The sequence below is a fragment of the Desarmillaria tabescens genome, assembly GCF_030435595.1.
Source record: "Desarmillaria tabescens strain CCBAS 213 chromosome Unknown EV420scaffold_55, whole genome shotgun sequence".
NCBI lineage: Eukaryota > Fungi > Basidiomycota > Agaricomycetes > Agaricales > Physalacriaceae > Desarmillaria > Desarmillaria tabescens.
The window spans coordinates 180,379-193,219 of record NW_026848354.1 but is presented as its reverse complement, the minus strand read 5'-3'; the positions used below and the strand labels follow the sequence as shown (position 1 = coordinate 193,219).

Sequence of the window (12,841 nt, the reverse complement as noted above, 5' to 3'; positions counted from 1 at the left end):
CTTGCGCGTGTCATGGTTAAGTTGCCATGAAATGCATCGCCTCGGACTCGGCAACAAGACATGTAAGCGATACCCTTCCTGTATACAAGACTATCATACAGAATACAGATGAAGACTCCTATGAAAAACACGCCAATCTCTGGCCATGAGATTTGAGTGTTACAGCTATCAAACCCCGAGTACCGTCACAAACTGTTGTTGCAGATGCTTCATCTGAAATACATTAGATAAGGGAGTACTATACTCCTTGTAGCGGAAGAACTTAACTAAATGTACGTTATCATCTGGCACCAAACGAATATCCAGCTCAGAATTATAAGTAAAGAGTCCGAGTCTGAACACTAATCCCAATCATCGTCGTGCCCTACTCTTATATTCAGCTAGGAGTCACGCCTTAGCCAACGCCACAACGGTACCGGTAACAGCTTCTTCGAGATGATGGGAGAGGTAGGCTCTATCTCACGAAGAGTGTGGATATCCATTCCTTGGACCGAGGCAAGAAGATCTCCGAGTCAAGGTTGCCGAAGGGATTCGGGAAGGCAATGGTTTTGGAGAGAAACATTTCTTTGAACAGCGGAATACGTGTTCCTCGCCCAATGGAGATTAGATGGGAACGATCATCCAGAATCAAGGCGAAAGCAAGGGAAAGTCCGAGAAGGTTTAGTTTGACTGCCCAGTATGTCAAAGTGACTCCTTTCCAAGTCAGTCGAAGCAATCAATCTTCTCCGTAGCCGCAAAATATTCTGGTATATAAAGTCCTGCCTGTATCTGGATGAACGAACAATTTGCACCCAACCACCCAACCACCCAACCAACAATTTAACCACTAATATCAAGTCTCTACGCCATCATCGTAAGAGCACTACACTTCATGCACATTACCCATCTGATTCCAGACAGGATGACCGAGGGAAAGACAAAGACCGCGACTGCGACTACCGACGGAACGAAAACAGGTTCCGCATACGCCGGCTGGTCAAGCATCGCGACACGATACATATCCGAAACGAAGAAGGAAGATTTCGAGAGGGAGAGCACCGGCCAAGAATGGCCAAGGCAGTAGAAGAACTCGCCGAACCGGTTGGGATTACCTGCTCTAGGTGCGGTAAACATGGGACATCGGGGAAGAGACTGCAGGAACAGGTTCAAAGGGAGAGAGGAGGAGCAAGCACCGCCGGTCCTAAAGCCGCAATGTCGCTCAGCGCTGAAACCATTGCTAGCGCGCGCGTACTTTCGAGATTCGATGACCTGTGGAAGGTGAGCTGGTAATCAGCGTTTCCGAGACAAAGAGACGCAGGAGAGCAGCCACTAGTGCCACGGTACAAGACCGGAGCAACGGACGAACAGAGAACAATGGACAACCCAGAGAATAGCGTGGGTCTGCGGTCGAGAGTCGATAAAGCAGGAGGACTAGGCGATCATGCAAATTTCCTGTACCGAGTTCACTTTTCCTATACTGGATGTAAGCGCGTCGTTATTATCATAATTGGAACTGGATCACTTTCTGACTCGAAACGCAGTTATGACGTCAAGGGGAGCTGTATCCCGCAGTCGCGTCATTGTGATGGCTGAGATATATAAGTAAGACCGATACCACTCACATCTCTACAACTACCCACCATGTCTAATCCTTTCAAAACAGTCAAATCCAAAGCCTCCGGGCAGCACAAGTCTGAGTCTGCGGCAGGCGAGAAGAAGGAACCCATGTTTTCCATCCTGCCTCATCCTGCTGTGAGTATTGATCATACCACTGAAACAAAATTCCCTACTCACTGACGTCCTTCAGAAAACCAACAATCCTTCGGACCTTAACCCACCGAACCAGGGAGCAGGAGGACTGAGATCTGACCCAGTGATGGGCGCGCACCATGCCAGGGACCCCCACATTCCGAAGCAGGATATTTGAACAGCTTGGAACAGCCCCTGGTACGTCGTACATCCATAATGAGAGATCCTAAGCTAACTGATTCGTTCAGAGCCACGAAGAGCTCAGAAAGAGGCAGGCCGAGTTGAATAAATAGTGGCTAGCATCGTGTTCAACGAAGCGGGCAGCGACGTCTGTATGATCTTGATGGATAATGTAAATCATATGAATATGTATAGCGATATCGTATCGGAAATTTTGTAGAGTTTCGGTTTCAACTGAGCGAGTTCGAAAGAAGCAGACTCGGCAATTGCCGCCAGGACATTGATTCCGTTCTTCGATTGCTTCGGCTTCGTAACCAAGGGTACTGATGACTGAACTTGCAACTTCGGCTTCAAGAACAAATCTCGAGGGTCACTTTTTTCAGTCCTTGCAAACATGCAATGTCCTCTTCCGCGATGATAAAGACACGGTTTTGAATGAAAGCCTTCAATTCAGCATCATATGCCCATTTCTCTGTTCTACGTCTTCTTTCCCAGTTTCCCCTGACAAGCAGTTCGACGGTTCTCCCTTCGCGTTATCGCCACCTGATTTTGACTCTCAGAACTGGATGGTTGATCCCGAGACTTTTGACGTTGCCGGGTTTATGGTCACCTGGGATGACGTTTCTGTTGGGCCTCATAGGGAAGATACGGATATGTACTTTATCCTTCTTGGATTACGCGAGACGGGTGCGAGCGAAACTAGCAGCGATGACTGGGTGGAGGAGGATCCCACTGTGAAGGATGTCGAGGCAGCCCCGAATCGCTCACAACCTTTCTTCATGCGAAGAACCGCTAGCGACGCTCCAAACTCATCAATATCTCTACCTCTCTGTTTACTCTGCCGTAGATCCCGAAGATGCTAATATCTCACTAGGAATTGAAACATATTTCCTTGACCCGAAAACCTAACTTCAAGAGGTGACGGAAACCCATAGTCCCTTCAAGATGCTGAGCGGGAGCGAAGGCGAATTTGGTAAGATTCTCACTGGGTCACTGGTATGTAGACGCGCGCCTATTACGACACACGTGGTTAACGCATGTTATATACTTGATATCGATATCGATATCGTCTACTTCGACGCTATCGAGGAGCTGTGTAGACCTGCGGTGGCAGCTCCTTGGTCATGCCGTCTCAATCGACGTTGAGCAAGGAAGAGAAGGATAAAGTGAAACTCGCTATTCCAGCTCCCTCAAACAAGATTTTCTATGCCACGCTTGCCCGAGTCTACTACGCTTACCCGCAGCCGAACGAATGGTTGTATTCTGGCCTTCAGGGTGCTCTCGTGCTTACCAAGAACAACTCAAGTGGCGCACTTTCATTCAAACTTGTAGATTTGAGTGCTACAAGAGGCGTTATATGGGAACACGAATTCTACGATGGTCTGGATTACTTTGCTGACAGGGCATTCTTCCATTCATTTCCTGGCGACGCAAGCGATTCTTCTCGTCTGGATTAACAGCATGCTTAACCGCGCTTTACTTTTTAGGACGCTATGATCGGATTCGTGTTCTCTAATGAACCGGAGGCCAAAGATTTCTGGAAGAAAGTGCTCAAAAAGAAGGATGAGAAGCGCAGTACGTGGTTATCGCGCCTTTCCAATGCGATAGCTGTTGACTGCTCTTCCATAGCGCCCAAGCCTGAGACAGAGAAGAAGACAAACAAAGGGGGCAAGATAGACAAATCCATGGTTTCAGGACCAACGTCCGGATCGTTTGTTCACGTTGCGCATATGGGCTATGATTCAGAGTCCGGCTTCACTTCGAAGGGAGTCGACCCATCATGGACAGCTTTCCTTGGGCAGCTCGAGAATTCGGGTATCAACAAGGAAATGATAGCAAAGGAGATGGACTTTATCAAGGACTTTGTGCATTCACATCCTCAACAGCAGCCAGCTGTTGCAAAGGAGCCTAAGAAACCGAAACCGTCTCCGCCACACTCACGGAAAGCTCACAGACAGAACGACAGTGTCAGTGCACCGCCGCCGTCACGTGGACGCCCTCAACCACCTCCGGCAGCTGCCCTTTCGCGTACGTCACAGCACCCGGCCCGCCCACCACCTGCTACTACCAGTGCACCACCGCCACCTCCAGTCCGCCCACCAGTCCGAGCAACTCCAGGACCGTCTCCGCCCCCGAACCGGCCAACGAGCTCAGTGCCTGCTACTCCTCCGCCATCATCACTAGCTACTGAAGGTGTTCCACAGCCTCCTTCACAAGAAAGTCGTAGTAGGCAGAAGAATCGTGATATCAAGGACAAATTGGAGTAGCTTCTGGTATGTCGCATGTCGATTATTGGAGGCCACACGTTGATTGATTCGTCCAGAGTCCTGAGGAGCTCAAGAAGAGAACCAAGTTGAATAAATAAGATAAGCCGGCATGTCTTGTACGATTTTGGGTGGTAGTTGGTAACCCGTGGAACGCGTAGGCTTGAAATTTGTAACACAATGGAAGATACAAATGTACAATAAACGAGAAATTTGTTGGTCGTTGCCGCATGAAGGCAGAGAGTATCTACTGAAAATTGATAGCGAGTATGGTTCGAGAGGGTAATAATACATGTGTCAGCAGTCCTCCAATACTCCTCTTTCTCCTACGCTGTCTTTCCATCTTGCTCCTACAAACCCTGTTGACCTGATTAACTACACAAGCCGGCGCCAAAAGTTATGCGAGGTTCTAAGAGGATCCCTGTCCCTCCACTTCTTCATAAGATCCTCTGGCAAGAACTTAGCGAGCAACCATGCCAAGAAACCAACTATGCATAACGCACTCAGAGGTATGTTTACCCCAAGAATCTCGTCATCCTCTTGCTAACCGAAAGCCATTCAGTGACATACAATGCGCGGTCCAATATATATACTACTGTTCCTACAAATCCTATTCATAGATGGTGGTTGGACTATCTCAGGAAAATCCACCCGTCCCCAAGGAGTCTGGAAGTCCCGCCTCTCCACACCCTCTCTCTCTCGCAGCGTCCGCATTAGAATCAACCTCCAAAACAATCTCACCTCCCCCAACTACATCGTGCCAATCGATGACGCAGATGCTCGAGCTCTGCACCCCATTGATAGTTACACTTTTCACGTACAGCCTGCTTCCATCAGGCGGCGCCGCACTGAGGGACGTGCTATCAAAGTTGTTCACCACAAACTTTGTACTCGTTCCAAGCACATCGTTGGACAATACGAACGAGGAGAGGAGAGGAGACCCGATAAGCATCTGGGTCGAGGACATGACCGGGTAAAGGCCAAGGATATGGAATACGAGCAGGGCTGCCATTGCGCCGGAGTCATCGTTGCCCGGGATTCTGTGCGAAACTTAGTGAACCATCGTCTGTCAATAGGACCGACGACGAACCCTGAGATTTTGGTGTTGAAATTCTCATAGGCGACTTGACGTACCCGTAGGACGCTCAGATCAGGGCGGCCGGCATAGTGGTATATCCAAGGCATGGCGAATGAGGGCTCATTCCCTGCCAAGAAGTATCCGGCGGAGAAGTAGTGGTTGCTAGTGAAAGTTTGTCAGATACGACAATATATATAGTGGCAGGTGGACCGTCTCACACTCTGTCGACAAAGGTATCGTTCCCTCCCATCAGTTCCACTAGGGTCGCTACAGAGTGAGGAGCAAAGAAACTGTACTCCCAAGACGAGGCTGAAGATCAGTGTCAGCTATACCGCGTGGCTGAGAGTGCATCACAGACATTCGTAGAATCCGACGTTGTTGTCAGTCCCCCGAGCACAAGAATGCGACACGGGATCGACAGGAGAGCATGCATCCGGCGAACTGAAGGCGAATGTTCCGTTCTAGATTCTGAAAGTAAGTATTACCACAACTCGATCGAACAGGTTCCTACAGGGTATCTCCTCTGTACGAAGCCGGTGAACCCGTCGTGAGTAAGATTTGCATTCCACGTGTTCACAAAGTTCATAGAACGATTCGCGTAAGTCGCTATGCCGTCCGAAGACTTTCCCAGAGCAACGCCAGCTTGACGTACAGCGAAGTCCCCAAGGGCATACTACTTTAGTGTGAGTACGGAGGAGAACAAACTGGACTCCATGAGATACCTCCAAAGCTCGAGACGCTTCCCGAGTGGGTAGACCTGTAGACCCTGATGGATCCGTCCAATCGGTGGGGATATAACCAAATTGTTTCCAAGCCGTATTCTGTCGCCCAACTAGAGATGCATCCTTAAGTACTACACAAGTATACCTATGCCTCCAAAAGAGAACACACCTCGATACCAGTTTGGTGGCTGTTCAGAACAAACATATGAGTATTATCATATGGGCCAAAGGAAGAGCGAATCATTTCGCACCGTATTCTCTGCAGTGTCTACCAAAGCTTGGTACAGATCATCCACTGACACACCTAGATCTGCAGCTTGAGATCCATACTTGACCGCAAAGTCTCCTAGAATTGGCATGCCGTCGCTTCCACCTTGAACATACCCGCTACCATGGACTCATAAGCGACACGTTAAGATGAATTGATGAATTGCTCACGCCTTCGTGTTAGCACGACATTCGGGTATATAACCTGTGCTCAGGTTAGCGTGGAAAACACATAGAAGACGGCTACCTACCCGTGTTACGCCAGCCGTCTACATACGCACTAACAATATCAGCCCATGCACGGGGATTGATAATTGAGTGCAACGGGTGCGCAGTCCGGAATGTGTCCCATGAGCTAGTCTAGTTTTCGAGCCGGCATCTGAAAAGTGGGAATTATACGGACCAGAATAAAGCATCATAGAAAGGATACGGAGAATCCCAGTATGGATTCTCGTCGGTGAGGTTTGCTGGAATGAGGGATGCCCTGTATAGCTAATTCGAGTCAGTCGGTATGTAAACAATCCACCATCAGTCTTGAACAAGACTTACTGATGAATACAGAAGTTCTACAATCGTAGGATCTTCAACGTCAGGGTTGACCTGAACACGCGATAACACGTCTTCCCATTTCGAAACTGATGCTGCCTGAACGGCATCCCAATTCCAGGTAGGAACTTCCTCCTCTGCGTTCGCGCATGCCTGGTCGGTACTGATCATGGATATTCCGAAACGTGCAGTGACAGTAGAGGAACTAAATGACAATAAGGCACCCGCCTGATTTGCATAGACAGAAGACTGGAATGCGAAGCTAACGGTGCTCGCATTAGGCGTAATCACGATATTGTTGGCATCACTGGACGAAGTAGATTGGTATATTCCGGATGCAATCAAGCTCTGGTTTGCGAACTCGGAGGTGAAATCATAACAGGCGTAAGCCGTGTAATTGTCCGTTCCATAACTCTACAACACCAGCATATCAGATCGAATATTCTACTACGCGAAATCGAGGACTGACTTGAAGGAATGTCCCCTGTAAAGTGACTCTTCCGTTGGCTATGGAAAGGCCGCCGCCTTCAAACGACCGCTGCAGATCGTTTGTCAGATCGACTACGACGTGGTTGACACTGTTGCCCTCAGGGTAAGTAAATCTGATCAGCCCGGCTCTTCGCGTGGATGTTGCCTCTAGCTGAATGCCGTTGACAAATGTCGTGGTAAAGTAACCAGGGAAAGCGACTAACATTGATGAGTATCATTGCGTGTTTCCCCCTCAAACGCAACCTTACCATCGGCTCCCGCAGCACGTAAAGCAGCCCGAGCACCAATCCTGACTGGACACTCGGAAAAAGAACAGTTGGTCAAGGGAAAGAGTGGGAATATGCCATAACCCCCTGCCGTATTCCCACCTGTACCTTCGTCATGTATCAGTGATATGCCAGTGATGGACGAATTATCTGCGATATATCCCGCTTGTCGAGGCGTAGTACTGACGTCGATTCCAACCTTGGCCATCGCATAGGGAACTGCCGAGCCTACAGAACGCAATTAAACAAAGCTGAAGGGCCGACGGTGGGAATTAATGAGCAATGTCTACCTGGAAAGGCGTTACCCCCACTCCCGCCATTTGCCGCGGTCGATGTTCCAATGAAAAGATTCACGAAAGAGGTTAGATTGGTGCCATATACTTCTGAAGTTGCAAAGACCGAGAAAAGCAAGACACCATGGAAGAGGTCAATCATGATGAATAGGGCGGCATATTTAATGCAGCAGCTACCTATAAGTAGGGTTGTAGCACGTTCGAGATGGTCACTGCATCAGGAAGACCAAGCACATGGTACCATCTGTTCGTTACCGCAGGAATGCCGTTAGATCAAGAGTAGCATAGCGCTGCTACAGTTGATTCTCTACACAATAGACAAGGAGTCGGCAAATCGGTCAAGACCGAGATCCAGATGTGAGGCAGAAAACATTGGAGGGGTGGGAGAATGACGGCAGAGAACAGGACTAACTTAACCGGTCTTTCCGGACCGTAAATAAATTCGAGTTTTCAGCCGGAGGCTCCTCATGGAGGGTAAAAATAGCTAGGTGGGACGAGGAGCGATCCATAAATAAGTAGCCCTGACGCGCCATTCAGCGTCATAGGGATGTCATAGGCTTGTACCAGCATATAAAAAGGCGCATCGAACTATTGCTCTTTCTCAGCAATGATGTCAACCACGGAACAAGTAACGCCCACCGACGCTGGGGTACATCCCTCTGCAATTGGCACCAATGTGCGCCCCGACACAACCCAACAAAGCGATCCAAATCCATCCGAAACGGCGACTATTGGAAACGAAAACCATGACGAGTACCCGGAGCAGAAACACGCGGGAAAAGTTGGCTATGGACCGCAGTACCGTCCGGGACCAGTGAGTACGCTATTATTCGCATCGGGAGCTCTTTGTTGATTTATTGAAAAAGACTTTCGCCGACAAAGTGACTGGATTGAAAGAAGAAGTCAAAGGAAAGATTACTGGAAATCAAGGCCTCGTGCAGGAAGGTCACGAACGACGGACCGGAGAATTGAAACGCAAAGAAAAAGAAGCAGACGTAAGTAGTTACCGCCTTTTCGGTTTGACTTACGTATTAACGGGTATTCCAGATGAATGATCCTTTTTCGAACCAACAAACCGAACATAACGTCGTGCAAGAACAGCATCCAGATGACAGTCATGGAGCAGGGAAAAAATGAACTTGATGATCTGACGAATGCAAACGGCGAAACTATAGAGTTTATGTCGAACCCGAATACACTATGTTGCCTTGAAATGATTGGCAGGATAATCTCAAACGCCGTGCGGTTAGAAACGAGATCTAGAGTAAGAGTTGGGAAAAGAAATTGTCAGGCGACTTGCCAACAAACAGCGGCATCATCGGCCTTTTGAGCCGGGCCGGTACGGTGCTTTCAAAGTTCAAACCACACTATCTTTTCGCTGTCGATTCTAATACTTGATCACCGCCGGTGTCCTGCAGCAACAGAAGTAAGTATCTTTCTCTATCAACTAGATCTATGACTATCCGTATATTTAACCAGTGCAAGAGACCCAGTCATCACGTCGCATGGCTGTTGCCTAGATGAAAAATAACCTCGGAAACAAGTGAAACTGCGATCAGGACTAGAGTGCTATCAGCGTGATTTCGACTTTGCAAAAGGATCCATGAACGCGTCAGCAAGGACCGCAGCGGTCCGTGAACATTCTACTGTAGCCCATTTTATTCGGGAGGAACACGGGGACTGCAAGTTATTCTCCGAAAGATTTTATTTCGGAGTAAGTCCTCGGATGAGCATCGATTCGAACATTCTTGGACTAGTACCATGGCGTACATCGTCATGGAGAGTGAACGGGTCCTCTTAAAGCTCAGCCGGATCCGTGCCTATATATTGTCACCAACTTTCGTCGCGGATTTCACAGTCCTTTTCTCACTATGTTGTCTCTATCGATCCTTACCGCTTTCGTCTTCGTGCTTCCTTTCGTTTCTGCTGCTCCTTCTGAGCTTCAGAAGCGGGTTGACACTTCGACCTACTGTGGTACGTAGGGAGGATGTCGAAGACTCAGATGATACAGTGTTAACAATCATCTAGGTCAATATGACAGTGTCAACACCGGCACATACACTCTTTATCTCGACCAGTGGGGCAAAGATAATGCCGACTCTGGTTCAGCCTGCGCTTCGGTCACGTCGACTAGCGGTACCAACATTGCATGGACCACGACGTGGACCTGGAGCGGTGGTTCTGGCATAAAGAGTTATACCAACATCAACGCCAACACAGGTATCAACGTCAAGCTCAGTGCTATTAGTAGCATCAAGGCAGGTCATTTCCACTTCGTTCGAGAGATAGATGCCGATACGATGTTTAGAGTGCGTGGACCTGGAGTCAAACTACCAGCGGAACCGTTGTAGCTAACGTCGCGTACGACTTGTTCACCTCTTCTACGTCTGGTGGCTCGAATGAGTACGAGATCATGATCTGGCTCGACAACATCAACGCCGGCCCCATCTCTTACACCTATGGCTCCGACGGTTCGGCTACACCCATCGTGAGCAGTGTTACTATCGCAGGATACACATGGTTAGTTATTTATTGTGATGAGATTGATCTATATCCCTGACTTGAATAATAGGGATTTGTATTACGGTTCTAATGGCTCCAACTACGTCTACTCCTTCTTGACTTCGGATGAGAGCGCCGTCACGAGCTTCAGTGGTGACTTGATGGACTTCTTCGATGTAAGCATTCTCTTTCCATGTTATAAATCAGCTTTGTGCTCACGTCATCGTAGTACCTCACCTCGAATCAGGGACTGAGCACTTCGCAATATCTGACTACAGCTCAGGGTGGAACTGAGGCCACTTCGGGTTCCGCCACTCTCACGTCGTGAGTATCGTGTTCAAACCGACTGATTTTAGACTCACTCTTCCAATCTAGTTCGGCTTTCAGTATTGTGATCGCTTGAAAGACCATTATATAAGTCTAATCATAATATAAGTGACGCTGTGCTTGCATGATATTGAGATTTGGAATCGCCTTAGGGAGCTGACCCTCGGAAAATCTTGTCCGGCCCCCATTGTTAAGCCAACCAAGTCTGAAACATTGAAAACCGATCAACAATGGTCCCGGCAGAGCCGACCTAGGAAATTCGTCGGCGCTCCTGGCTAGACTCCAACTTGTCCCTTTTCACATAACAGGCCAATCGCCGTTCTACCAGTCACATACGATGGGTTATAGCTAGTCCATCCTGATACAATATCAGTACTAGTTGCCCGATAATCAACGAACGCCGACGACGTCGAGTCAGTGGTACTTTGAGTCCTCTAGATGAACAGCTTTCTGAGAGCCTAAGCCCTCCTAAGCCTGAGCATTAGTTGAAGCTTTGATAAAGAGTAAGAAAGACGTCGACCAGCCAGGTAGTTGGGACTAGAGAGTATAAATACACCTCTCGGACAATTTGCTATTTTCTTGGACCACAGATTTTTCCGTTGTTGACGCGCACTCAGGTATTCTCGAACGGCAGTCGTTTTCTTTTTGAAGGGAACCAAATGGCGGACTCTGCGCCATGCCAGCTTCGGCCATCACAAGACTTCAAATTCCGCCCATTCCCTTGGCCTTCCGATCAGCAACCGATCAAACTACTTTTCCTACCAGCGTGATCGCTCTATGCAAATCCCGCAAATTTACTGCATTCGTCCCATGAGCGGGCAATAGTGACCGCTATGGACGCCCCGAACGCGTACCGCCGCACTCTACGCATGTTCTACTGCTTCCAAGTGCAACACGGGGACTCGAGATAATTTTCCGATGACAGTCTGTCGGAATAATTTGTCGCGTAGAGGTTCAGTCAAGCTCTTTTGGCCCGGAATAGACCTATCTCAGTTTCTCCGTCGATGATGATCTCTAGTTTCCTAGCCTTGAAGCTCGGTCCTGTTTTTGCTTATATACCGGGGGTGTTTCGTCGAGTATTGCATCGCCGTTGACCATGATCTCTCTGTCGATTATCTCTGTCGTGCTCTGCTTTGTCAGTCTCGTTTCTGCTGCTCCGTCTGAGCTGCAAAAGCGTCTTGATACCTTGACCCATTGCGGTGAGCAGTAATCGTTGTCCCCAGATAGCATGTTACTTACAATCCTGTAGGCCAATATGACAGTGTCAACACCGGCACATACACTCTATACCTCAACCAGTGGGGCAAGAATGGTGCCACGTCTGGTCAATCATGTGCTGCTGTTACCTCTACGAGTGGTAACAACATTGCGTGGACTACCAGCTGGACTTGGAGCGGCGGCGACGGTGTGAAGAGCTACACGAACATCAATGCCAACAAAGGTATTAACGTCAAGCTCAGCGCCATCAGTAGTATCAAGGAGAATACGATCCCATTGACAAGCTGATAATATGCTGATGTGTCGATGGTTTACTAGAGTTCGTGGGCGTGGAGCCAAACTACTAGCGGAACCGTCACGGCAAATGTTGCTTACGATCTGTTCACTTCCTCGTCGGCTGGTGGGAAGAATGAATATGAAATCATGATTTGGCTCGATAACATTAATGCCAAACCCATCTCGTACAACTATGATGCTACTGGCGCAGGTATAGCCATCGTCAAAAGCTTGTCTATCGCCGGGTATAAATGGTTTGTAGTCCGTTATGGCATCGTGATCTGTGTTCTTACATCTTCGTGTTCAGGGATTTGTATTATGGCAACAATGGTTCCAACTACGTCTACTCTTTCTTGACTTCGGACAAGAGCGCCGTCAAGAGCTTCAGCGGTGACTTGATGGACTTCTTTGATGTCAGTTTCTTCAATTTTGAAGTTGACTTTATGCTCACATTTTCATAGTACCTCACCTCTAAGCAAGGGCTGAGCTCTTCTCAGTACCTCATCACGGCTCAGGGCGGCACCGAAGCCACACAAGGGTCGGCCACCCTTAAATCGTGAGACTTGTGCCTTTCCTCCTGGCTTTTAACTCATATTCTGGTCACCTAGTTCAACTTTCAGTCTTGTGATCAGTTGAATAACCAATAACATTGAATATATTCCTTTTACTCAGGCTTCTTGGAAAC

General features: G+C 48.4%; 7 protein-coding genes across 7 annotated transcripts; 6 read left to right on the top strand and 1 right to left on the bottom strand.

The window, feature by feature from the left end:
• Nucleotides 1-1,381: 1,381 nt before the first annotated feature.
• On the top strand, nucleotides 1,382-2,065 carry EV420DRAFT_1574966 (uncharacterized protein). Its single transcript, XM_060474443.1, has 4 exons — nucleotides 1,382-1,462; nucleotides 1,521-1,731; nucleotides 1,787-1,906; nucleotides 1,977-2,065. Exons 2-3 carry the CDS (start codon nucleotides 1,621-1,623, stop codon nucleotides 1,904-1,906), a joined length of 231 nt encoding a protein of 76 aa, XP_060325035.1. The 5' UTR covers nucleotides 1,382-1,462; nucleotides 1,521-1,620; the 3' UTR covers nucleotides 1,977-2,065.
• Nucleotides 2,066-2,403: 338 nt separating this feature from the next.
• Nucleotides 2,404-3,365, top strand: EV420DRAFT_1574959 (uncharacterized protein; the record flags this gene model as incomplete). Its single annotated transcript, XM_060474442.1, has 4 exons — nucleotides 2,404-2,528; nucleotides 2,549-2,642; nucleotides 2,827-2,904; nucleotides 3,009-3,365. Coding segments are annotated over 4 exons (654 nt in total), but the record flags the coding sequence as incomplete, so codon positions are not given.
• EV420DRAFT_1008771 (uncharacterized protein) lies at nucleotides 3,087-4,213 on the top strand. Its single transcript, XM_060465301.1, has one exon. The coding sequence runs from the start codon at nucleotides 3,402-3,404 to the stop codon at nucleotides 4,173-4,175; it is 774 nt and encodes a 257-aa protein (XP_060325033.1). The 5' UTR covers nucleotides 3,087-3,401; the 3' UTR covers nucleotides 4,176-4,213.
• Nucleotides 4,214-4,469: 256 nt separating this feature from the next.
• EV420DRAFT_1574950 (glycosyl hydrolase family 92-domain-containing protein) lies at nucleotides 4,470-8,397 on the bottom strand. The gene is made up of 15 exons (XM_060474441.1): nucleotides 7,831-8,397; nucleotides 7,523-7,768; nucleotides 7,255-7,472; nucleotides 6,789-7,199; nucleotides 6,643-6,731; nucleotides 6,491-6,594; nucleotides 6,411-6,444; nucleotides 6,224-6,359; nucleotides 6,142-6,160; nucleotides 5,973-6,082; nucleotides 5,762-5,923; nucleotides 5,609-5,711; nucleotides 5,469-5,559; nucleotides 5,263-5,412; nucleotides 4,470-5,212 (listed from the first exon to the last, which is right to left on the bottom strand). The coding sequence occupies exons 1-15, from the start codon at nucleotides 7,973-7,975 to the stop codon at nucleotides 4,810-4,812; spliced, it is 2,421 nt and encodes an 806-aa protein (XP_060325032.1). The 5' UTR covers nucleotides 7,976-8,397; the 3' UTR covers nucleotides 4,470-4,809.
• Nucleotides 8,398-8,443: 46 nt separating this feature from the next.
• EV420DRAFT_1648940 (uncharacterized protein) lies at nucleotides 8,444-8,970 on the top strand (the record flags this gene model as incomplete). Its single annotated transcript, XM_060478230.1, has 3 exons — nucleotides 8,444-8,647; nucleotides 8,700-8,828; nucleotides 8,881-8,970. The coding sequence occupies 3 exons, from the start codon at nucleotides 8,444-8,446 to the stop codon at nucleotides 8,968-8,970; spliced, it is 423 nt and encodes a 140-aa protein (XP_060325031.1).
• A 356-nt stretch (nucleotides 8,971-9,326) lies between these two features.
• On the top strand, nucleotides 9,327-10,929 carry EV420DRAFT_1008905 (glycoside hydrolase family 12 protein). Its single transcript, XM_060465302.1, has 6 exons — nucleotides 9,327-9,807; nucleotides 9,862-10,091; nucleotides 10,142-10,353; nucleotides 10,406-10,511; nucleotides 10,565-10,659; nucleotides 10,711-10,929. The coding sequence occupies exons 1-6, from the start codon at nucleotides 9,705-9,707 to the stop codon at nucleotides 10,736-10,738; spliced, it is 774 nt and encodes a 257-aa protein (XP_060325030.1). The 5' UTR covers nucleotides 9,327-9,704; the 3' UTR covers nucleotides 10,739-10,929.
• Nucleotides 10,930-11,413: 484 nt separating this feature from the next.
• On the top strand, nucleotides 11,414-12,831 carry EV420DRAFT_1574924 (glycoside hydrolase family 12 protein). The gene is made up of 6 exons (XM_060474440.1): nucleotides 11,414-11,861; nucleotides 11,912-12,139; nucleotides 12,197-12,410; nucleotides 12,464-12,569; nucleotides 12,618-12,712; nucleotides 12,765-12,831. Exons 1-6 carry the CDS (start codon nucleotides 11,759-11,761, stop codon nucleotides 12,790-12,792), a joined length of 774 nt encoding a protein of 257 aa, XP_060325029.1. The 5' UTR covers nucleotides 11,414-11,758; the 3' UTR covers nucleotides 12,793-12,831.
• The last annotated feature ends 10 nt before the right edge of the window (nucleotides 12,832-12,841 follow it).